Source organism: Onychomys torridus, unplaced genomic scaffold (assembly GCF_903995425.1).
Source record: "Onychomys torridus unplaced genomic scaffold, mOncTor1.1, whole genome shotgun sequence".
Classification (NCBI taxonomy): Eukaryota; Metazoa; Chordata; class Mammalia; order Rodentia; family Cricetidae; genus Onychomys; species Onychomys torridus.
The window spans coordinates 14263-38590 of record NW_023413659.1 but is presented as its reverse complement, the minus strand read 5'-3'; the positions used below and the strand labels follow the sequence as shown (position 1 = coordinate 38590).

The following is a 24328-nucleotide window of genomic DNA, read 5'->3' as shown; positions in this document are numbered from 1 at the left end:
GTTTTCTTTGACTGATGAATGTATTTCATCTACCGTATCTTCAACTCCAGAGATCCTCTCTTGCATCTCTTGCATTCTGTTGGTTATAGTTGCCTCTGAAGTTCCTGTTTGTTAACTCAGATTTTCTATTTCCAACATTCCTTCTGCTAGTGTCTTCTTAATTTTTTCTATTTCCCTCTTCAGGTCTTGGATTGTCTCCCTTGCTTTTTCATGATTTACATTCAAGGATTTATAGTTTTCTTCTGCTTTAATTGTCCTTTCCTCTAGATTTTTATAGCGTTCTTCCCATTTTTTGTTTGTCTGTTACTCTACTTTATTTTTGATTTCTTCTATATAAGGCTCTAGCCTCTTCACGATGTAACTTATAAGGTTGTTTTCCTATTCTTCTAACATTCCGTGATGTTCAGGTCTAGCTGTTGGAGAATGGCTAGGTTCTGGTGATGTGTATTGCTCTTTATTTCGTTGTATGTACTTCTCCTTGACATCTGCCCATCTCCTCTTGGGTTCGTTCTTGGTGTACTTTGGCCAGACAGAGCTGACAGATTTAGGGAGCCTCTCTCTGGTCCAGATGGCAGCTCTTGACCAGATGGGAGTGCTGGTCCAGATGAGAGTGCTGGCCGGAAAGGAGCTGGGGGCTGGACTCTGAGTCTCTGGAAGTCCCTGGGGTCTCCTTATTTTGTACAGATGGGAGCTCCTCTTGTCCAGATGTGAGTTCCTCTGGTCTCTGGTCCTGATGGGAATTCAGGGCATGATGGAAGCTGGGGGTTTGTCTCTGATTCTCAGGAAGTGGCTGAGGTCTCTGGCAGATAGGTATGGGGACAGGGTGTAGGGACTGCAGGGTCTGCATGCAGTCTTGGAGAAGGGGAGCCTTCCAGCAAGGCCTGCCAATTGGCCAGAAACTATGGCCAAGTTGGGCAGGTCCTCCCAGGATGGCCTGTGTCCAGCAGTGGGACCCAGGCGCAGTCGCCTCTCTGGCTATAACCCCAGGCACTCTGAGATTAGTTATTTTTTAATGGATTAAAATTGTATGTTTTGAATTTGTAAAACAGTGAGCCTTTATAGTTATTTAAGATATTGGTGATGAATAAAAAAGGAAAACATGTGCTTAATAGTGACATGTTTGTTTGTCTACTTCATTAGTGGTCAGATGTACTGGCAGTGATTCTTGTGTCAACTTTAAACAAGTTAGAGTCATCTGATGAAGGAGCCTCAGCTGAGGAAATGCCTCAATGAGATTCAGCTGCAAGGCATTTTCTCAATTAGTGATCAATGTGGGTAGGTTACCATTGTGGGTGGTGACATGCCTGGCCTGCTTGTCCTGGGTTCTACAAGAAGCTGGGCTGAGCATGTCAGAGAAAGCAAGCCATTATGCAGTTCCCCTGCATGGCTTCTGAATCAGCTCCAGCCTCCAGGATCCTGCCCTGTTTGAGTTCTTGTCCTGAGTTTCTTTAGTGTTGAACAGAATTGTTGAAGTGTAAGCCAAATAAACATGTTCCTCCCCAATTTGCCTTTTGAACATAGTATTTTATCACAACAATAGAAAACTTAAGACAGCCTGATAGTTTCCCCTGTATTCATCCAGAAGAACTGATAGATCAGGTGCTCAGTGTGTCCCTTCTGCTATTCCCTCCCATGAGCATGAGCCTGATTCTTCTCTTGTGATCACTGCTTTCCAGGAATGACATGTCTGTTGGCTGTTGATGTCTCTGTAGCTCTGATTACACACAGCAGTATTCTTTCACTGTGTACAGTGTCCTGAGGCTACTCCTCTTCTCTCAGAACTAGAGGAAGTTAAAAGTTTCAGGCAAAGCTTTTTTCAGAGATATAAGTACTGGAAAGTTTCAAATATTGCTTAGCATAGATGAGCACATTGCGATCAACAGTTGGGAGTTGAAATTGATTGGTGGATCTTGTCTGGTCTACACAGTGAGTTTTGGGACAGTCAGAAATACATTGTACGATCCTTTTTCAACACACAAACAGAAACAAAACACAAAAGCAAAGGCATTTGACCACATGCTTCTAAGGAACCCTAATATATCTTGGTGATTCACCAGTTAGAGTTGTGTGGAACTTGCCTGTTTTTTCACTGTTGCAATGAGTAGACTTTGTACATGTTTCCCCTAAGAAAAGGTCACACAAAATTCACAAAGAATCTCTAGAGCTGGATAGGAATCCATTCATGAGTTTAGTCTGGCTGATGGAGTCAAGGAGAACCAAGGAGAAGCTCTGAGTGAAAAGACCAACCAGCTATGCATACCCTCAGGTGAGGTAGATACATCACAATGTCACCAGGTTCATTTTATGTTATGTCTTTATCTGAGGTCACTAGGAACATTCAGGCAGTAGTGTACATTTACAAAGGACATATTCTGTAAGAAGAGACCACAATCAGATTTGGGTTTGTAATCCCAGTCCACATGAGGCTGAGGGACAAGGGGAAGAAATCCAAAAACGTCATGAGATTGAAGAAAATATGTCTCAGATACAAACACATAAACTAAAGGACCAGAAAAAAACAGAAGTCACATATTCTGTAGCCCAACCCACCACAGCACTGGGGAAAGAAGCATCATGTGTCTGAGAGGAAAAGTTCCTCTTCCTCAAAGGCTGCTCCTATTACATCTTTATGACATGAAGGAGAAGACAGCCTCCATAGCTCATACATTTTGTTTCTTTACATTTGGCAAAGGGTCCAACTATCTGCAACTTTGTGGCAGTTGGAAGATACCATGAACATCTTTCTCACTGCCCTGCTGTGTGTTGGTGAGATGCCAAGATGGGGAGGGAGAAATCTGGTCAGAGAGGGAATCCACCCACAGCCCTGCCTTCTGCCTCAGGAAGTCTCAGCAGCTTAGAAGGCTCAGAAGTGGAGGGCCTTGTGATATTTCAGTGCAAACACAGGTATCTCTTTTGCAGTACTGAGTCATCTGGGCCTCTGGATTCCAGCATTGGCAGGTGAGTGTCTTCACAGCTGTCCCAGATTGAACATCAATGTCGGGACCCCAGAAAACTCCCAAACGAATGGAGAACAATAGGTGTGGCCTGATGCTGCAGATGTCTGAGAATGTCCTGGGTCTGAGAGCTCATATCTGAGAGGGAGTTCTGGGGAACCAATTGTCATTTTTCTTGCAGGGGTCTTCTCTAAACCCACACTTAGAGTTATTCCAAGAAATGTGGTAACGACTGGAAACCAAGTGACATTCTTCTGTCAAGGGCCCTTAGAGGCCAAGGAATACCATCTCTGCAAAGAAGGAAGTCCAGATTGCTGGGTACCAACAACCCTTATAGAAACTGAGAACTTGGCTAAATTCTCTTTCTCATCAATTGAGTGGAACAATGCAGGGCAATATAGGTGTGAATATAAAAGCACCAATGGTGCATTAGAACACAGTGACTACCTGGAGCTGGTGGTGACAGGTGAGAGGACCCTTCTGCAATCCCAGCATCTGCCTTGAGGAAAGGAGTATGTTCACAGTAGGGTCCCCTTTTAAATATGTGAAGAGGGGAAAATGCTTCTCATATGGGAATATGGGCATATGAGGATACAGAAAACATTATTGAAATTAATATATAAAAGCCTTTGTATGTGGTCAGAGAGTTTTCAGGAAGAGTGTTGGGGACTGTCATTATGTTGAGTTAATCTGAATGTCTGTTTAGACACAAGAGAAATTCATGTATGTTTCTTGCCCTCTTCTCTCTTAGGAGTTCACCAGAGCAATGTGACCCTGTCAGCCCTTCCAAATCCAGTGGTGACTGCAGGAGGAAGTGTGACCCTTCAATGTATGTCACATCATCTGTATAACAAGTTCATTCTGATGAAGGAAGATGAGAAGTTCTCCCCGGCTTTGCCCTCCCAGAATATATCCTCGGAGCTATTTGGAGCCGAGTTCACAGTGGGTCCTGTGACCTCCAACCAGAGGTGGAGGTTCACACGCTATGGGTATCAATTGAGCAGCTCCCAGTTGTGGTCAGTTCCCAGTAGCGTCTTAGAGCTTCTGATCTCAGGTAAGGACGTACAGAACTTTGGCAGTGATTACAACTGACACAGGATCCCAGGAAAGGGCCTGGTATGTGGTGGGTGAATGGGAGCCAAGACTACTGAACCCAATGCCATGAAATGTGTGATATAGCTAGACATGGGGTGTGGAAACCAGGGTTGATAGTAACAGTAGAACCTAAGATTCAGAGAAAAGTGTGATCTTCACATGTCCTTTTGCCATTGCAGATCAGATTACATGTCCCTGCAGAGGTGACCTTCTCTGTGATGGTCTCCTAATTGATGCACATGCTTTTTTCTACTTCTTTGCAGGGACCCTTCACAAACCCCGCATATGGGCTTATCCTGGCTCTGTGATCACCTCAAGGAGTCCTGTTACTATCTGGTGTCAGGCGACCCGAGAAAGCCTAATCTATGTGATATATAAAGAGGGAAGCCCAGGACCCTGGGAACAACATGGCCCAATAGCCCACACCAATAAGGCCAAACTCACCCTTCCATCTGTGACACAAGAGCAGGCAGGACGATATCACTGTTACACTTACAACTCTTCAGGATGGTCAGAGCGCAGTGACACCTTAGAGCTGGTGGTGACAGGTGAGAAGACACCAGAAATCTTAACCCCAGATGTCACTCTCAAGAAAAGACTGCACTAACGGTATCTGCCATCAAAGGACAGCCATGGAGGACAGTTCAGGCTTTGTAATCCTCTTTAATTTTCCATGTGTATTTCTTCTAGGAGTCTACAAGAAACCCACCCTGTCAACCATGCACAATCCCATTGTAAACTTAAGACAGTCTGTGACCCTCTCTTGTACCTCAAGTCAGAGATACGACTGGTTCATTCTTACTAAGAATGGGCGGAAGTTCTCCATCCCTCGGAGCTCAAGATACACACACACTGGGATGTTCCTGGCTGAATTTCCAGTGGGTCCAGTGACCTCCAGCCACAGGTGGAGGTTCACATGCTATGGCTATTATACAAATAATCCTCAGGTGTGGTCAGAAGGGAGTGATATCCTGGAACTGCTGGTCTCAGGTGAGGAAGCCTCAGACTCTCTGTGGACTCAAATTGCTCCTGACACAGGTTCCCCGTGGAGACCATGATGTGTGATATGTCTGAGCATCTAGGGCTCCTGAGATAATTGACACAGCATGTTGACTCTGGAAGTCGCTGTACAGAAAATGAGGGGGGCACAGTGAGATGAGATCTTGGGAGGTTCATGAGACTGAGTCTTCCCATGACACTACTGGTCCTTTTGCTGCTTAGGAGTACATTTCAAGATCAGTGGCATGTTTGACTCTTACTGTGAACCTGCTCCAAGTCCCACCTCTTTCCCACCTACTTTCTTATAGGAAACCTCAAGAAACCCACCCTCTGGGCTGAGCCAGGCTCTGTCATCAGCACAGGGAATCCTGTGACCATCTGGTGTGAGGGGACCAAGGAAACCCACATATATTTCCTGTACAAAGAAGGAAGTCCGGCACCCTGGTTCAGTCAAACTCTAAAAGATCCTGGTAACAAGGTCATGTTCTCCATAGCATCCATAGAAAAGCATCATGCAGGGCAATATCGCTGTTACTCTTATGAATCTGCAGGGTGGACAGAGCGCAGTGAAGCCCTGGAGCTGGTGGTGACAGGTGAGAGGACACTAAGGGTCACAGTCTTTTCCTCTGTCCACAGGAAATAGTCTTCCATGAGTGTGTTTCCATAGCTCGTCTGCTGGAGTGAGTGTTGGCTATGTATCATTTGACAGACTGTCTGCTCCTCCCTAGGTGTCCACCATGGCAAACCTACTCTGTCAGCTGTGCCCAGCCCTGTGGTGACTTCAGGTGGGAATGTGACCCTTCAGTGTGTCTCATCAAAAGGATACAACGGGTTCATTTTGACTGGTGCTGATCTGAAGTTCTCCATGTCCCAAAAGGCACATTTATTACACACTGGACAGTCCCAAGCTCTGTTTCCTGTGATCTCCATGACATCCAGCAAGAGTGGTCCCTTCAGATGTTATGGATACTATACAAATACCTCCCTAGTGTGGTCAGAGCCCAGTGACCCTTTGGAGATACATGTCTCAGGTGAGGAAGTCTCCTCATTTGCTCAACTGACACCAGACATCCTTTGTCATAAGCAATTCTACTTCAAGGAGGGTTCAAACCATAACTTCTGAAGGGAGCCCTTGACTACTAAGGCTCAGAGTATGAGAGCCCTGGCACTTTCAGAGCAGGATGGGATATGGAATGTAATACAGGAGAGAGCTAGATGACTTCCTTGATGTTTCTTAAGTCATAGGTATAAGATTTGTGTTTTAAAAGTATCCATTTGAGCCAGGTAGTGGTGACACATGCCTTTAATCCCAGCACTTGGGAAGTAGAGACAGGTGGATCTCTGAGTTCAAGGCCAGTCTGGTCCTCAAAGTGAGTTCCAGGACACCAAGTGCTGCCCAGAGAAACCCTGTCTTGAAAAACAAAAAAAAAGTGTCTGTTTGGACTGGGAACACCTACTCCACTTATTCCTATTTTGACGAGTTTTGGAGATATTTGTGGCATCCAGGAAGAATGAGCCCTTTAGTTGTTATAGATACTATATAAATAAACCTCATGTGTGGTCAGAGGTCTGTAACTCTCTGGATGGTTGTGGATCTCTATCATTTCCCCCAACTCTTGTGAAATAAGCTTTTCAGATGAGTTATAGAGCTACACTTACCTGTGGGTATAAAGATAAACATTTAGAATGAATTTAGAAATTATACTGCTTTAGGAAATGGCAGTACTAGTTTCTCTCTGACGTCCATATAGCCTCTCCAGATATGGATACAAGTGTTACTTAATTAAAAAATAAATATTTATTGGCTTAATACTGGCCTATTCTTTGATGATTTAGATTCAGTACTTGTTAGAACACAACTACATTCATGGCCATTGTGAGCATATGATTATGTGTATTTATTATGTTGTGTTAATAACAATGTGATGATTAGAGAGTGAGATGTTAAACAAAAGCATCATAGCAACCTTGTGAGGTGATTGCAGGAAGAGAAGCCCAGACTGTCACTATTTGGACACCTGATATACAGGGGACCCTGACAATAGGAATATGTGGCTAGATCTTGGGTTCTCAGGTGTTGAATCAGTGCAGGTTATTTTCCTGGGGGTATTGTCCTCCAGGCTTCTATACTACAGACTGACCTGGGAGCACAGGAATTCTCCTATACTGTGAAAAGGGAAATGACATTTTTCCATCTGAGCTCTCTGTAATCAGATAAACTCTGTTTCAAAGAACTCAGAGCATAGTCAGGCTGAGGAAAGCAAGCCAAGAACAGGAGGAAGCTGCTATTGCAGAGAGAGTTCCTCGCACATTTTCATGATGTTATGTGATGAGAATAACGTGAATTTGTAACAACATGAAGATTAAACTTGACAACAGAATGACTTCCCTTGAGCACTGCACACACCCAGCAAATCTTAGTTTCTCAGAGGTGCCTGAGACCTTCACCTAACCAAAAACTATGTCACAGGCAATGACAGATGAGGATGGAAATTTCTGCTTAGGGCATGGAACCAGAAGGTCAAGTTCTAGAGAGGGGAGGGAGCTGTCAGAGTGAAAATTCACTCATCTTATTGTGGCTTTGGTTGGTCCTGACTTCTCTGTTCACAATCTCCAGCCTCACAGCTCCAGATTCACACAGTGGAGAACCTCATCCGGATGGGCATGGCTGGCTTGATCCTAACAGTTCTTGGGATTTTGCTGTTAAAGGCTTGCCACAGCCAGAGAAGGACCTTGAATGCATCCTAGAAGTAAAGAAGAGAGGCAGCCATAGTTCTTGCCTGGTGACCAAGTCTGGGAAATAAGTTTGGGGACCTCTTCTGCTATTTACAAACATTCCATGTTTAATATTGGGCATCACCTGTGAGAAATGATCCAGGAAATAAATTTATTTTGGGTGCAGATAAAGACCTAAACATTGGGGCAGCAAGCTCATCTACCACAAACTTAAAGGTCTTCCATTCTTCCTTGCTTTGGATTTGAGGATTTTTTTCTTCCTTTCTTTTCATTCCATAATGTGGGGGATCATAGTATCCCACCAGTGAGTTCTGGGTCTTCACCTCTTTACATATTCTTCTTTTCCTCAGTCCCATGTGATAGTTCCTTCATTATAAACCTCTACATTCTCCATTGTGCTTCATGTGCATATTTTTGGGAGGGGATGTTGTTGTTACAATGAAGAAGGAATATGACTCAACTACAATAACAACAACAACAGAACATAGTGAACACATATCAAATTACAGGATGAAAAGAATGACGAAATACAACCATGCCCCCTAAACATTGCAGTTTCAATACACTCAGTATTCATAACACACACTTTGTGAGGTTTCTGCTAATTTGCTCATTTATTTTAAAAGATATATCTGTTTTGATTCTTTGGAAATTTCTCATCATTCACCCCAACTCCATTCATCTCCCAGTCCCTCCATATCTACCCTTGGCTCCTGCAGTATGTTCCCTCAATTTAATTAAAAACAAAACAAAACAAAAACAACAATTACCTCACTCCTCCATCTTTCCAACATGTTCATTCATCTTAGTGGCATCATGACCTGTGGTGTGTCATGCACTATACCCCTTTTGTCCAGTCAGCCAACCCACAATATGTTCTTTGCAATCAGTCTGGTTCAAGCCTCTGGTGTCTGGAACATCTTCATCACTGGACCCTCTAGAAACTTCTCTTGGACAGCCTGTTTCTGCCTTGAGTTATGCAGATCCTGAGGTTATCATTCTGCTGATCCAGTCCCTTCTTGGACTTCAGCAAGTCACAGATCGGAGAGCAGTTAGGGTTGGCCCGGAATATGGGTCTGAGTGGTAGATGAGCTGGTTGGTTTGGGACATTGGGGCCACAAATTTAGGCAAGGGGCAGAACCAGCACCCCTTGGCTAATACCATCAGGACCAGGTCTGCCATACCTTAGTGAGTGATGGGGCAATTTCTCCTGAATGCTGGAGTCAGCTCTCCCATGGGGAGACAGTACAAGATCTCCAGTGTCCTTCAAGAGGAAGGGCCACTATGGCAGAGTCAGGAAGGGACAGAGCTGGCTCAGCATGGCACTAAGTTTTCAACATGCCTGGTACTTGTGACCCACTGTGGTAACACAAGCTGTGAATAGCACCCCAGGTCATGGCTGCTGTGGGGCCCCAGACCCACACTTGACCAACAGCAGCAGCCAAGGCCTGCCCCCATGTGGTTGTGCACTCCACTTGCATTGGCATGGTCTCAATGGCAGCAAGGCCCTAGGAATCAAACATGGCCACAGGTGATGGCCATAACCCCTGCCATCAGCACTGATTTCGATGGTGTCAGGAGCCACAGATATCAACACAGACTTTGGCTGCAGTACGGCCATAATTCCAGACATGGTCCTCAGCAACAGCCCTGGCCCAGGTGACACCATGGCCCCATCAGGAGCTTTTCCCTTTACACCAACATGGTCATAGGATGTGGACTAGACCCTGGGCATCTGTGTGGCCTTTAGTGGCATCATGTGCCATGAATAACACAGACCTCAACTGTGATTGGACCACAGACCCATACAGAGTCCTTGGCAACAGCCCAGGCCCCTATGACACCCTGGCCCTAGGTGGCAGCACAAGGCACTCAGATCAACATGGCTGCTGTGGAAATGTGGCCCTCAGACTCTCATATGGCACCATGTGGCATCCCAGACCTCTGACATTGGCATTGCCTTGAGTGGTTTCAGAACCCATGGACTTCAACACAGACCCTGGCTGTGTGTCAGAGGGCCACAGACCCAGACATGGCCCTCAGCAGCAGCCCTTGTGCAGATGACATCATGGCCCCAGTGGCTGCATGGCACCATGGGTCAGGGACAACACAGTCTCCAATTGTGATAGGACCACAAACTCAGACATGGTTCCAGGCAGCAACCAGGCTGAAGATCTTAGGTGTTTTTTACAAGACAGTTCACTGCTTAATTTTGTAAATCACTTGTGAGAAAGGATCCAGCAAGCTAATGTGTATTAAGGGCAGCAAAAACTCACGTGCTGGGGTGAAGAGCTCTTCTATCACTACACTAAGACTCTTAGCCTCTACTATTTGTGGACTTTTGAGGAATTGCCATTCATTCATTTAAGTCCATGATTTGGGGGAGCATCTAGTCCCACAAGTGAGATTTGTGTACTCACCTCTGTATATCTTCTACTTTTTCTCAGTCTCATGTGATATTTTCCTTTACTAGATGTCACCACATACTACATTGTGCATCATGTCCACTTTGTCCTGGAGAGAACTTTTAACCTCATGCCTAGATAAAAAAAATTCATTTACATGTGACGACCAACCTCCTCTATTACTGCTTTATCTCCCTCAGACCATGATGAATTCCTACTGGGATATATTAGTACACAATTCAGTGTCCACAATGCAGTCTTTCCTTTCCATACCTGAGAATTTCCTTTCAGGTCCTCTAGCATTCAGTAACACAGCAACCAACATCCACATCAGAGGATGAACACACCAGGTTGCTTAGTACTGGATTTACATCTTCCAAAATTATCAGCTAAGATAACCACAATTCTTTATAGTGATACAGTGTCAATTGTCTAGGTATAGAAACAGAAAATGAAGCTGATACATATTGAAGGGTAAAGCAAAGCTTGAGTTTGGCATTTTCAAGGTCAATAAGTAGATCTAGTGATAGAGATAATACCTGGAAGTATCTGCATGAGCTACAGGCTACTCTGCTCCCAGGGATAGGTTCAGTTGACTTTCAAACTGATACTGATACCTACATATGAGATAACATGCCTGTGGATAAGAGCTTACATTAATCTATTTTACTGTCAATATGGGAAAAAGATAGTTAGACGAGCTATACCAGTGCCCACTTGCAGATAGGGCAGAGCTACTAACTTATTGAGGCCTGACCTTACTCCACCAACCATGGAGGAGGAAGTCTCCATGCAATGATCCTTCACAAAGTTAGCCTCTGTCTTGAACATAGAACCTTGTGCATTTGGGGAACTTAGTTTTCAGTTCTGCTTTTCAGCTCAGGAGCCATGGACATCAACATAGACCCTGGCTGTGGTAAGGCTACAGACTCATGCACGGTTTTCATCTGCAGCCCTGGTGCCAGTGACACCATGGCCCCAGTGGCAGCATGGCTTTGAACACCGAAATGGCTACAAGATGTAGTGTAAACGCTGGGCATTTGTGTGGCCTTTGCTGGCACCATGGCCTATGGACATGACAGACCCCAACTGTGATTGGAACACATACCCAGACATGGTTCCAGTAGCAGCCCAGGCTTGGATGTCATCCTGGCCTGGGTGGCAGCACAGAGTATCCACATTAGAATGGCCCTGGTAGAAGCATTTGCCCATTCCTCGCAGCTCTCACCTCTTCAGAACTGCCTCTTACCACAGCACATGCACCACTCCTCCTTTCCTCCTCTCACATCTTACCACCATACACTTGCTCATCATTATATTGGTACCGTGAAGACCCAGGGTGTCCCCCGGGTTTCTTTGGCCCTGCTTATGCATTTGGGAGCTTCAAGCAGGCTGGACAATGAGTTCCCAGGCTGCACTGTGGGTGTCTTTTACTTACCTGAGCTGCTTGACATCAGTGGGTCTATAGATGCTTAGGCAGGCTGGACTCTGAAGACCCAGGCTGCCCCAGGGGTGTCTTAGCATGCTTGAGCTACCTGGCATCAGGGGTCCTGTGCTGGCTTCAGACAGCCCAAACAGTGAGGACACAGGACACTCCAGGGGTGTCTTTAACCTTTCTGACCCACAGGCACCAGGTAAGCATGTGGATGCTTTAGGCAGGCTGGACTGTGAGATCCCACGTTGCCCCATGGCCATCAGTCATCACCTCTCAGTACTATAGACAACAAAAACTTAAAGTACAAAACTTTTTTACAAGCATATAACCACTGATACATTTCTAATATTACTTGTCATAGAGGACCACAATGTCCTAAAAAGTTGGGAGGTGGCACTGGTTGGTTGATATCTTCTGGTGTACATGGTGTGTTCCTGGACACGCAGAGGTATATAGTGTGACACCCTATTTGAAAAAGAAAAAAAAAAAACACCAAACTAACCAAAAAACAAAAACAAAGCAAAACACCAAAACTCCAAAAATATTCAACATACGATTCTAAGGAATCCTAATATATCTCATTGGTTCACCAGCTAGATTTGTGTGTAGTCTTATATTTGTTTCTCTCACTTGTGTCTCATTGGGGTGAGTAGATATTGTTCTTGTATCCTCAGGACAAGTTCACATGTCAGTAAAGCTTGTCCAGGGCAGGGTAGGAAACTGGCCATGAGTTTAGTTTGGCTGAAGGAATGAAGGTGTTCCAAAAAGTAGTCTTGAGAGAAAAAGTCTAGATCTGAATCCCTTAGGAGATAATGTTGGCTCAGGAAGTCATTTGGCTTATTTCCTATTAAGTCCTGCTTCTAGGTGATTGGGAGCATCCAGGTATAGGTAGATAGTTACAATAGAGATGTTCTGAAAGAAGAGACCACATCAGATTTATGTTTGTAATCTCAGGCACAGGAAGCTAAGGAAGGACAATGAGTCTGATCTGCATGAGATTCAAGAGTTTCGGTCTGAGAGACATAAACAGAAACTAAAGAACCACCAACAGACAGAAGCTACATATTCTGTAGCCCAACCCATCATTGCACTGGGAACAGAAGAGTCAGGTGACTGGGAAGAGCAGTTCCTCTTTCCCAGGAGCTGATAAAAATTCATACTCATGACATGGAGGAGAAACCACCCCATATAGACCACATACTTTGTTTCTGTCCCTTTGGCAAGGAAAACAACTATCTGCAAACTTGTGGCAACAGGAAGATGCCATGACACCCTTTCTGATATCTTTTCTGTATCTTGGTGAGATGCAAAGACTTGTAAGGAGAATTCCAGTCTGAGAGTGAATCCACCTCACAACCATGCCTTGGGCCTTCAGGAAGTGTCAGCAGCTTAGAAGACATCTGAAAGTGGAGGACCTGCTCATGTTTCAGTGTAAACACTCAGTGTTAACAGTCTTGCAGGGCTGAATCTGGGTCTCAGGAGTCCAGTGCTAGTGGGTGAGTGTCTTCCCAGGTGTCCCTGATTGGACAGCCATGATGGAGGCCACAGGCCTCTCCTAAACAGAACATATAGAGAACAGCATGTGTGACCTGATACTGTGGATGCCAAAACTCCCTGGGTCTGATAGCTTCTATCTGAGGGGAGTTCTGGGGAACCAGCTGTCAATTTTCTTGCAGGTGTCCTCTCTAACCCTGCACTTAGATGGGATAGGCAAACTCCAAAGGATATTGCTTACAGGGCCCTGCTCTCCATAGCATCCATGGAAAAGCATCATGAAGGAAATATGACTGTTACTCTTACAAATCTGCTGGATGGTCAGAGCACAGTGACACACTGGAGTTGGTGGTGACAGGACACTAAGTGTCTCATTCTTTCCCTTTGTCCTCAGGAAGTAGTCTTCCACACATATACTTCTAGTGCTCTTCTGCTGGATACAGTTTGGGCTGTATTTTATTTAACAGGCTGCCTGCTCCTCTTTTAGGTGTCTACCATGGAAAACCTACTGTGTCAGCTTTTCACAGCCCCGTGGTGTCATCAGGTGGGAATTTGACCCACCTGTGTGTCTCATCAAAACTGTACAGTGGGTTTATTTGACACTTGCACTTCTGAAGTTCTCCAAGTACCAAGAGGCACAGATCATTCACAGTGAACAGTCCCAGGCTCTATTTCCTGACAACTCTGTGGCATCCTACAAGAGCTGCCCCTTCAGATGTTATGGATACTATAGTAATACCCTATATATCTTGTCAGATTCCAGTAACCCTTTGAGATACATGTCTCAGGCGAGAAAGTCTCTTCATTCACTCAACTGTTTGACACTAGAAACACTTTCTCATATGCCCCGCAGAACCCTCAAGAAGGGTTTGTGGACATGGCCAATGAAGCAAGCTCTTGTCTGCTAAGGCCCAGGGTATGAAAGGCAATGGACCTGTCAGAGCAGGATCAGATATGGAATGTATTTCAAGAGCCAGTTGGATGACTTCCTGTTTTTCCTCCTTCTAGGACTCTCAAGAAAACCCACCCTGATAACCCTACAAAGGTCTGTCCTGGCCCCTGGTAAATACCTAACCCCCAGTTTTCCTCTGAGGTGAGTTATAACAGATTTGCTCTGTCCAAGGAGTGGGAAAGGGATGTCCCACAGGTGTCTGTCATTTACCTTCAGGCTGAATATTTTCATGCCAACTTCCTTTTAGGCTCTGTGAATTTCTCCACTGGTGGTTGGTACAAGTGCCTTGTACACACAACTTATCCTCTGTGGGGTCAGCCCCTAGTGACACTCTAAACATCCTGATCACAGCTGAGGAATGTAGTTCACTTAGTATGGACCAATTCTGGCACAAGTTCAGCTGAGAGAAGACCTGGGATTCATTATCAGAAGATGATGAGCATCAGGGACTAGGGACAAGAGAATGGACAAGGGGCTGTCCCTTAAAATATAGAGACTAGGTTCTGAAACAGGGTCTCAGAAAATGACTGTCATCCTTCACTCACTCATTTTTCTTCTCTTTAGGACATCACCCATCACACACAATCTCCCAGTTCATCCTGGAACTACTGCGTCCTCAGGAGAGAATATAACCCTGAATGTGTCAATCATCCATCCCAGTGGACACTTTCTTTCCTTCCAAGGAAGGTTTTGCCCATCCACACATGCATGAAAGATCAAAGACTCACCATGCACAATATGAGATAGAATCATTCATGATTGCTGTGACCTCAGCCCTTGGGGGTTCTTGCACATGCTATACCTCTCAAAGTTCCTCTCCTTACCTGTTGTCAATCTCCAGTGTCCCCAGGTCATAATCTCAGGTAAGGTAATCCAGACTTTTGTGAGCTCAGAAGGTAACCCATGGTAATTGACCTAGGATGCTTATGCTTGGGAAAAGAGTACATTCTACTTAGGGCATCAAAACAGTAGATCAATTCAATACAGATGAGGGCACTGCTCATAGTAGAAATTCAGTTATCTTCTGCTGACTTTGGTTGGTCTTGACCTGTTTGTCAACAATCTCCAGGCTCAAAGTCCAAGTATCACACAATGCAGAACCTCATCTGGATCAGCATGTCTGTCTTAATCCCCTGTCCTGGGATCTGCTGTTTGAGGCTTGTCACAGACATAGAGGAACCCTGAATTCAACCTCGATTTGAAGAGAAGAGACTATAATATAACTTGTTTGGTGACTCAGTCTTGAAAATAAACTTGAGGATATTAGGTGTTTTTTACAAGAAAGTTGGCTGCTTAATTTTGTAAATCACCTGTTAGAAAAGATCCAACAAGCCAATGTGTTTTTGATGCAGGAAAATCTCATGTGTTGGGGTGAAGGGCTCTTCTATCACTACACTAAGACTCTTACCCTCTGCTATTTGTGGTCTTTTGAGAAATTGCCATTCATTTATATGAGTCCATTATATGGGGGAGCATCTAATCCCACCAGTGAGATTTGGTTCCTCACCTCTCTATATCTTCTGCTTTTCCTCAGTCTCATGTGATATTTTCCTTTACTAGATGTCACCACATACCACATTGTGCACCATGAGCCTCTCTGTCCTGGAGACATCTTTTAACCTCATACAATGATAAAAAATTCATATACATGTGATGACCAGCCTCCTACATTACTACTTTTTTTCACAACAGTAGAAAACTTAAGACAGCCTGATTGTTTCCCCTGTGTTCATCTAGAAGAACTGATAGATCAGGTGCTCAGTGTGTCCCTTCTGCTATACACTCCCAGGAGCATCAGCCTGCATCTTCCCTTGCTGTGAGTCACTGCTTTCCAGGAATGCCATGTCTTTTGGCCTGTTGAAGTCACTGTAGCTCTGATTACACACAGCAGTATTCTTTCACAGTATAGAGTGTCCTGAGGCTACTCCTCTTCTCTCAGAACTAGAGGAAGTTAAAAGTTTGAGGCAAAGCTTTTTTCAGAGATATAACCACTGGAAAGTTTCAAATATTGCTTAGCATAGATGAGCACATTGCGATCAACAGTTGGGAGTTGAAACTGATTGGTGGATCTTGTCTGGTCTACACAGTGAGTTTTAGGACAGTCAGAAATACATTTTAAGATCCTTTTTCAATACACAAACAGAAACAAAACACAAAAGCAATGGCATTTAACCACATGCTTCTAAGGAACCCTAATATATCTTGTTGATTCACTAGTTAAAGTTGTATGGAAATTGCCTGTTTTTTCACTGTTGGAATGAGTAGGCTTTGTACATGTTTCCTCTAGAAAAAGGTCACACAAAATTCACAAAGAGTCTCTAGGGCTGGAGAGGAAACCATTCCTGAGTTTAGTCTGGCTGATGGAGTCAAGGAGAACCAAGAAGAAGCTCTGAGGGAAAAAGACCAACCAGCTCAGCACACCCTCAAGTGAGGGGGCTGCATCAGAATGTCACCAGGTTCATTTTATGTTATGTCTTTGTCTGAGGTCACTAAGAGCATTGAGGCAGTAGTTTATGTTTACAACGGACATATTCTGTAAGAAGAGACCACAATCAGATTTGGGTTTGTAATCCCAGTCCACATGAGGCTGAGGGATACGGAGAAGAAATCCAAAAACGGCATGAGATTGAAGATAATCTATCTCAGATACAAACAGAAAACGTAAAGGACCAGAAAGAGACAGAAGCAACATATTATGTAGCCCAACCCACCACAGCACTGGGGAAAGAAGTATCATGTGTCTGAGAGAAGTTCCTCTTTCTAAAAAGCTGCTCCTATTACATCTTCACAACATGAAGGAGAAGAAAGCCTCCATAGCTCATACACTTTGTTTCTTTCCATTTGGCAAAGAGATCAACTATCTGCAAGGTTGTGGCAATTGGAAGACGCCATGAACATCTTTCTTACTGCCCTGCTGTGTGTTGGTGAGATGCCAAGATGGGGAGGGAGAAATCTTGTCTGAGAGGGAATCCACCCACAGCCCTGCCTTGTGACTCAGGAAGTCTTCTGATATTTCAGTGCAAACATGTGTATCTCTTTTGCAGCACTGAAACATCTGGACCTCTGGATCCCGGCATTGGCAGGTGAGTGTCTTCACAGCTGTCCCATATTGAACATCATTGTGGGGACCACAGAAAACTCCTGAACAGAGCAGAAGGAGAACAACAAGAGTGGGCTGATGCTGGCGATGTCTGAGAATGTCCTGGGTCTGAGAGCTCATATCTGAGAGGGAGCTCTGGGGAACTTACTGTCATTTTTCTTGCAGTGGTCTTCTCTAAACCCACACTTAGAGTTATTCCAAGAAATGTGGTAACGACTGGAAACCAAGTGACATTCTTCTGTCAAGGCCCCTTAGAGGCCAAGGAATACCGTCTCTGCAAAGAAGGAAGTCCAGATTGCTTGGTACCAACAACCCTAATAGAAACCGGGAACTTGGCCAAATTCTCTATCTCATCATTTGCGTGGAACAATGCAGGGCAATACAGGTGTGAGTATAAAAGCCCCAAAGGCAAAACAGAACACAGTGACTACCTGGAGCTGGTGGTGACAGGTGAGAGGACCGTTCTGCAATCCCAGCATCTGCCTTGAGGAAAGGAGTATGTTCACAGTAGGGTCCCCTTTTAAATATGTGAAGAGGGGAAAATGCTTCTCATATGGGTCATATGGGCATATTAGGATACAGCAAACATTATTGAAATTAATAATTAATGGCCTTTTGTGTGGTCAGATAGTTGTCAGGAAGAGGGTGTGGGAACTCTTATTATGTTGAGTTAATCTGAAGGTCTGTTTAAACACAAGAGAAAGTCATGTATGTTTATTGCCCTCTCCTCTCATAGGGGTTCACCAAAGCGTTGTGACCCTGTCAGCCCTTCACAGCCCAGTGGTGATGGCAGGAGGGAATGTGGCCCTTCAATGTGTGTCACATCATCCATATAACAGGTTCATTCTGATGAAGGAAGATGAGAAGTTCTCCCCGGCTTTGCCCTCACAGAATATATCCTCAAAGCTATTTGGATCCGAGTTCACAGTTGGTCCTGTGACCCCCAACCAGAGGTGGAGGTTCACATGCTATGGGTATCAATTGAGCAGCTCCCAGCTGTGGTCAGTTCCCAGTAGCAGCTTAGAGCTCCTGATCTCAGGTAAGTAAATATAGAACTTTCCTTTGGCTGTGATTATAGCTGACACAGGATCCCAGGAAAGGGCCTGATATGTGATGGGTGAATGGGAGCCAAGACTACTGAACCCAATGTCATAAAATGTGTGGTACAGCTAGACTTGGGGTGTGGAATCCAGGGTTGAGAGTAACAGTAGAACCTAAGACCCAGAGAAAAGTGTAATCTTCACGTATCCTTTTGCTATTGCAGATCAGATTACATGTCCCTGTAAAGGTGACCTTCTCTGTGATAGTTTCCTAACAGATGCACATCCTTTTTTCTACTTCTTTGCAGGGACCCTTCACAAACCCCGTATATGGGCTCATCCTGGCTCTGTGATCACCTCAAGGAGTCCTGTTACCATCTGGTGTCAGGCGACTGGAGAAAGCCTAATCTATGTGATATATAAAGAGGGAAGCCCAGGACCCTGGGAACAACAGGCCCCAATAGCCCACACCAATAAGGCCAAACTCACCCTTCCATCTGTGACACAAGAGCAGGCAGGACGATATCACTGTTACACTTACACCTCTTCAGGATGGTCAGAGCGCAGTGACGCCTTAGAGCTGGTGGTGACAGGTGAGAGGACACCAGAAATCTTAACCCCAGATGTCACTCTCAAGAGAAGACTGCACTAACGGTATCTGCCATCAAAGGACAGCCATGGAGGACAGTTCAGGCTTTGTAATCCTCTTTAATTTTCCATGTGTATTTCTTCTAGGAGTCTACAAGAAACCCACCCTGTCAACCATGCAAAATCCCATTGTAAACTTAAGACAGTCTGTGACACTCTCGTGTACCTCAAGTCAGAGATACGACTGGTTCATTCTAACTAAGAATGGTCAGAAGTTCTCCATCCTTCAGAGCTCAAGATCCACACACACTGGGATGTTCCTGGCTGAGTTTCCAGTGGGTCCAGCGACCTCCAGCCTGAGGTGGAAGTTCACATGCTATGGCTATTATACAAATAATCCTCAGTTGTGGTCAGAAGGGAGTGATGTCCTGGAACTGCTGGTCTCAGGTGAGGAAGCCTCAGACTCTCTGTGGACTCACATTGCTCCTGACACAGGTTCCCATGGAGACCATGATGTGATATGTCTGAGCATCCAGGGCTCCTGAGATAATTGACACAGCATGCTGACTCTGGGAGTCACTGTACAGAAAATGAGGGGGGCACATAGTGAGATGAGATCTTGGGAGGCTCATGAGACTGAGTCTTTCAATGACACTACTGGTCCTTTTGCTATTTAGGAGTACATTTCAAGATCAGTGGGATGTTTGACTCTTACTGTGAACCTGCTCCAAGTCCCACCTCTTTCCCACCTACTTTCTTATAGGAAACCTCAAGAAACCCACCCTCTGGGCTGAGCCAGGCTCTGTCATCAGCACAGGGAATCCTGTGACCATCTGGTGTGAGGGGACCAAGGAAACCCACATATATTTCCTGTACAAAGAAGGAAGTCCGGCACCCTGGTTCAGTCAAACTCTAAAAGATCCTGGTAACAAGGTCATGTTCTCCATAGCATCCATAGAAAAGCATCATGCAGGGCAATATCGCTGTTACTCTTATGAATCTGCAGGGTGGACAGAGCGCAGTGAAGCCCTGGAGCTGGTGGTGACAGGTGAGAGGACACTAAGGGTCACAGTCTTTTCCTCTGTCCACAGGAAATAGTCTTCCATGAGTGTGTTTCCATAGCTCGTCTGCTGGAGTGAGTGTTGGCTATGTATCATTTGACAGACTGTCTGCTCCTCCCTAGGTGTCCACCATGGCAAACCTACTCTGTCAGCTGTGCCCAGCCCTGTGGTGACTTCAGGTGGGAATGTGACCCTTCAGTGTGTCTCATCAAAAGGATACAACGGGTTCATTTTGACTGGTGCTGATCTGAAGTTCTCCATGTCCCAAAAGGCACATTTATTACACACTGGACAGTCCCAAGCTCTGTTTCCTGTGATCTCCATGACATCCAGCAAGAGTGGTCCCTTCAGATGTTATGGATACTATACAAATACCTCCCTAGTGTGGTCAGAGCCCAGTGACCCTTTGGAGATACATGTCTCAGGTGAGGAAGTCTCCTCATTTGCTCAACTGACACCAGACATCCTTTGTCATAAGCAATTCTACTTCAAGGAGGGTTCAAACCATAACTTCTGAAGGGAGCCCTTGACTACTAAGGCTCAGAGTATGAGAGCCCTGGCACTTTCAGAGCAGGATGGGATATGGAATGTAATACAGGAGAGAGCTAGATGACTTCCTTGATGTTTCTTAAGTCATAGGTATAAGATTTGTGTTTTAAAAGTATCCATTTGAGCCAGGTAGTGGTGACACATGCCTTTAATCCCAGCACTTGGGAAGTAGAGACAGGTGGATCTCTGAGTTCAAGGCCAGTCTGGTCCTCAAAGTGAGTTCCAGGACACCAAGTGCTGCCCAGAGAAACCCTGTCTTGAAAAACAAAAAAAAAGTGTCTGTTTGGACTGGGAACACCTACTCCACTTATTCCTATTTTGACGAGTTTGGAGATATTTGTGGCATCCAGGAAGAATGAGCCCTTTAGTTGTTATAGATACTATATAAATAAACCTCATGTGTGGTCAGAGGTCTGTAACTCTCTGGATGGTTGTGGATCTCTATCAATTTCCCCCAACTCTTGTGAAATAAGCTTTTCAGATGAGTTATAGAGCTACACTTACCTGTGGGGTATAAAGATAAACATTTAGAATGAATTTAGAAATTATACTGCTTTAGGAAATGGCAGTACTAGTTTCCTCTGACGTCCATTAATAGCCTCTCCAGATATGGATACAAGTGTTACTTAAATTAAAAAATAAATATTTATTGGCTTAATACTGGCCTATTCTTGATGATTTAGATTCAGTACTTGTTAGAACACAACTACATTCATGGCCATTGTGAGCATATGATTATGTGTATTTATTATGTTGTGTTAATAACAATGTGATGATTAGAGAGTGAGATGTTAAACAAAAGCATCAATAGCAACCTTGTGAGGTGATTGCAGGAAGAGAAGCCCAGACTGTCACTATTTGGACACCTGATATACAGGGGACCCTGACAATAGGAATATGTGGCTAGATCTTGGGTTTCTCAGGTGTTGAAATCAGTGCAGGTTATTTCCTGGGGGTATTGTCCTCCAGGCTTCTATACTACAGACTGACCTGGGAGCACAGGAATTCTCCTATACTGTGAAAAGGGAAATGACATTTTTCCATCTGAGCTCTCTGTAATCAGATAAACTCTGTTCAAAAGAGGAGCCTTGACCAGTAGTCTGAACTCAGAGCATAGTCAGGCTGAGGAAATCAAGCCCAAGAACAGGAGGAAGCTGCTACTGCAGAGAGAGTTCCTCGCACATTTTCATGATGTTATGTGATGAGAATAACGTGAATTTGTAGCAAACATGAAGATTAAACTTGACAACAGGAATGACTTCCTTGAGCCACTGCACACACCCAGCAAATCTTTGTTTCTCAGAGGTGCCTGAGACCTTCACCTAACCAAAAACTATGTCACAGGCAATGACAGATGAGGATGGAAAATTTCTGCTTAGGGCATGGAACCAGAATTCAAGTTCTAGAGAGGGGAGGGAGCTGTCAGAATGAAAATTCACTCATCTTATGGTGGACTTTGGTTGGTCCTGACTTCTCTGTTCACAATCTCCAGCCTCACAGCCCCAGAGTCACACAGTGGAGAACCTCATCCGGATGGGCATGGCTGGCTTGATCCTAACAGTTCTTGGGATTTTGCTGTTAAAGGCTTGCCACAGCCAGAGAAGGAACCTTGAATGCATGCCTAGAAGTAAAGAAGAGAGGCAGCCATAGTTCTTGCCTGGTGACCAAGTCTGGGAAATAAGTTTGGGGACCTCTTCTGCTATTTACAAACATTCCATGTTTAATATTGGGCATCACCTGTGAGAAATGATCCAGGAAATAAATTTATTTTGGGGTGCAGATAAAGGACCTAAATGTTTGGGGCAGCAAGCTCGTCTACCACAAACTGAAAGGTCTTCCATTCTTCCTTGCCTTTGGATTTGAGGATTTTTTTTCCTTTCTTTTCATTCCATAATGTGGGGAAGCATAGTATCCCACCAGTGAGGTCTGGGTCTTCACCTCTTTACATATTCTTCTTTCCTCAGTCCCATGTGATAGTTCGTTCATTATAAACCACTACATTCTCCATTGTGCTTCATGTGCATATTTTTTGGGAGGGGATGTTGTTGTTACAATGAAGAGGAATATGACTCAACTACAATAACAACAAACAACAGAACATAGTGAACACATATCAAATTACAGGATGAAAAGAATGACGAAATACAACCATGCCCCCTAAACATTGCAGTTTCAATACACTCAGTATTCATAACACACACTTTGTGAGGTTTCTGCTAATTTGCTCATTTATTTTAAAAGATATATCTGTTTTGATTCTTTGGAAATTTCTCATCATTCACCCCAACTCCATTCATCTCCCAGTCCCCTCCATATCTACCCTTGGCTCCTGCAGTATGTTCCCTCAATTTAATTAAAAACAAAACAAAACAAACACAACAATTACCTCACTCCTCCATATTTCCACATGTTCATTCATCTTAGTGGCATCATGACCTGTGGTGTGTCATGCACTATACCACTTTTGTCCAGTCAGCCCACCCCACAATATGTTCTTTGCAATCAGTCTGGTTCAAGCCTCTGGTTTCTAGTACACCTTCATCACTGGACCCTCTAGAAACTTCTCTTGGACAGCCTGTTTCTGCCTTGAGTTATGCAGATCCTGAGGTTATCATTCTGCTGATCCAGTCCCTTCTTGGACTTCAGCAAGTCAATGGATGGGACAGCTGTTAGGGTTGGCCCAGAATATGGTCTGAGTGGTAGATGAGCTGGTTGGTTTGGGACATTGGGGCCACAAACTCAGGCAAGGGGCAGAGCCAGCACCCCTTGGCTAATACCATCAGGACCAGGTCTGCCATACCTTAGTGAGTGATGGGGCAATTTCTCCTGAATGCTGGAGTCAGCTCTCCCATGGGGAGACAGTACAAGATCTCCAGTGTCCTTCAAGAGGAAGGGCCAACTATGGCAGAGTCAGGAAGGGACAGAGCTGGCTCAGCATGGCACTAAGTTTTCAACATGCCTGGTACTTGTGACCCACTGTGGTAACACAAGCTGTGAATAGCACCCCAGGTCATGGCTGCTGTGGGCCCCAGACCCACACTTGACCAACAGAAGCAGCCAAGGCCTGCCCCCATGTGGTTGTGCACTCCACTTGCATTGGCATGGTCTCAATGGCAGCAAGGCCCTAGGAATCAAACATGGCCACAGGTGATGGCCATGACCCCTGGCATCAGCACTGATTTCGATGGTGTCAGGAGCCATAGATATCAACACAGACTTTGGCTGCAGTAGGGCCATAATTCCAGACATGGTCCTCAGCAACAGCCCTGGCCAGGTGACACCATTGGCCCCATCAGGAGCTTTTCCCTTTGACACCAACATGGTCATAGGATGTAGACTAGACCCTGGGCATCTGTGTGGCCTTTAGTGGCATCATGTGCCATGAATAACACAGACCTCAACTGTGATAGGACCCACAGACCCATACAGAGTCCTTGGCAACAGCCCAGGCCCCCTATGACACCCTGGCCCTCGGTGGCAGCACAAGGCCACTCAGATCACATGGCTGCTGTGGAAATGTTGGCCCTCAGACTCTCATATGGCACCATGTGGCATCCAAGACCTCTGACATTGGCATTGCCTTGAATGGTTCAGAACCCATGGACTTCAACACAGACCCTGGCTGTGTGTCAGAGGGCCACAGACCCAGACATGGCCCTCAGCAGCAGCCCCTTGTGCAGATGACATCATGGCCCCAGTGGCTGCATGGCACCATGGGTCAGGGTCAACACAGTGTCCCCAATTGTGATAGGACCACAAACTCAGACATGGTTCCAGGCAACAACCAGGCTGAAGATCTTAGGTGTTTTTTACAAGACAGTTCACTGCTTAATTTGTAAATCACTTGTGAAGAAAGGATCCAGCAAGCTAATGTGTATTAAGGGCAGCAAAACCTCACGTGTTGGGGTGAAGAGCTCTTC

The 24328-nt window shown here is 45.0% G+C and overlaps 2 protein-coding genes across 2 annotated transcripts; both read left to right on the top strand.

The window, feature by feature from the left end:
* The first annotated feature begins 2994 nt into the window (after nucleotides 1-2994).
* Nucleotides 2995-7796, top strand: LOC118576395 (leukocyte immunoglobulin-like receptor subfamily A member 6). Its single transcript, XM_036176660.1, has 8 exons — nucleotides 2995-3076; nucleotides 3136-3420; nucleotides 3706-4008; nucleotides 4313-4597; nucleotides 4740-5039; nucleotides 5357-5641; nucleotides 5777-6079; nucleotides 7666-7796. Exons 1-8 carry the CDS (start codon nucleotides 2995-2997, stop codon nucleotides 7794-7796), a joined length of 1974 nt encoding a protein of 657 aa, XP_036032553.1.
* Nucleotides 7797-16960: 9164 nt separating this feature from the next.
* LOC118576394 (leukocyte immunoglobulin-like receptor subfamily A member 6) lies at nucleotides 16961-22058 on the top strand. The gene is made up of 9 exons (XM_036176659.1): nucleotides 16961-16994; nucleotides 17115-17153; nucleotides 17336-17620; nucleotides 17907-18209; nucleotides 18519-18803; nucleotides 18946-19245; nucleotides 19562-19846; nucleotides 19982-20284; nucleotides 21901-22058. The coding sequence occupies exons 1-9, from the start codon at nucleotides 16961-16963 to the stop codon at nucleotides 22056-22058; spliced, it is 1992 nt and encodes a 663-aa protein (XP_036032552.1).
* Nucleotides 22059-24328: the final 2270 nt, after the last annotated feature.

Excerpts from the sequence above, each read along its gene's own strand:
- LOC118576395 (XM_036176660.1), top strand. The coding sequence starts at position 2,995 with ATGTCGGGACCCCAGAAAACTCCCAAACGAATGGAGAACAATAGGTGT. Across the intron at positions 3,421-3,705 it reads CCTGGAGCTGGTGGTGACAG|GAGTTCACCAGAGCAATGTG; the intron begins GTGAGAGGACCC and ends CTTCTCTCTTAG. Across the intron at positions 5,040-5,356 it reads CCTGGAACTGCTGGTCTCAG|GAAACCTCAAGAAACCCACC; the intron begins GTGAGGAAGCCT and ends ACTTTCTTATAG.
- LOC118576394 (XM_036176659.1), top strand. The coding sequence starts at position 16,961 with ATGAACATCTTTCTTACTGCCCTGCTGTGTGTTG. Across the intron at positions 17,621-17,906 it reads CCTGGAGCTGGTGGTGACAG|GGGTTCACCAAAGCGTTGTG; the intron begins GTGAGAGGACCG and ends CTCCTCTCATAG. Across the intron at positions 19,246-19,561 it reads CCTGGAACTGCTGGTCTCAG|GAAACCTCAAGAAACCCACC; the intron begins GTGAGGAAGCCT and ends ACTTTCTTATAG.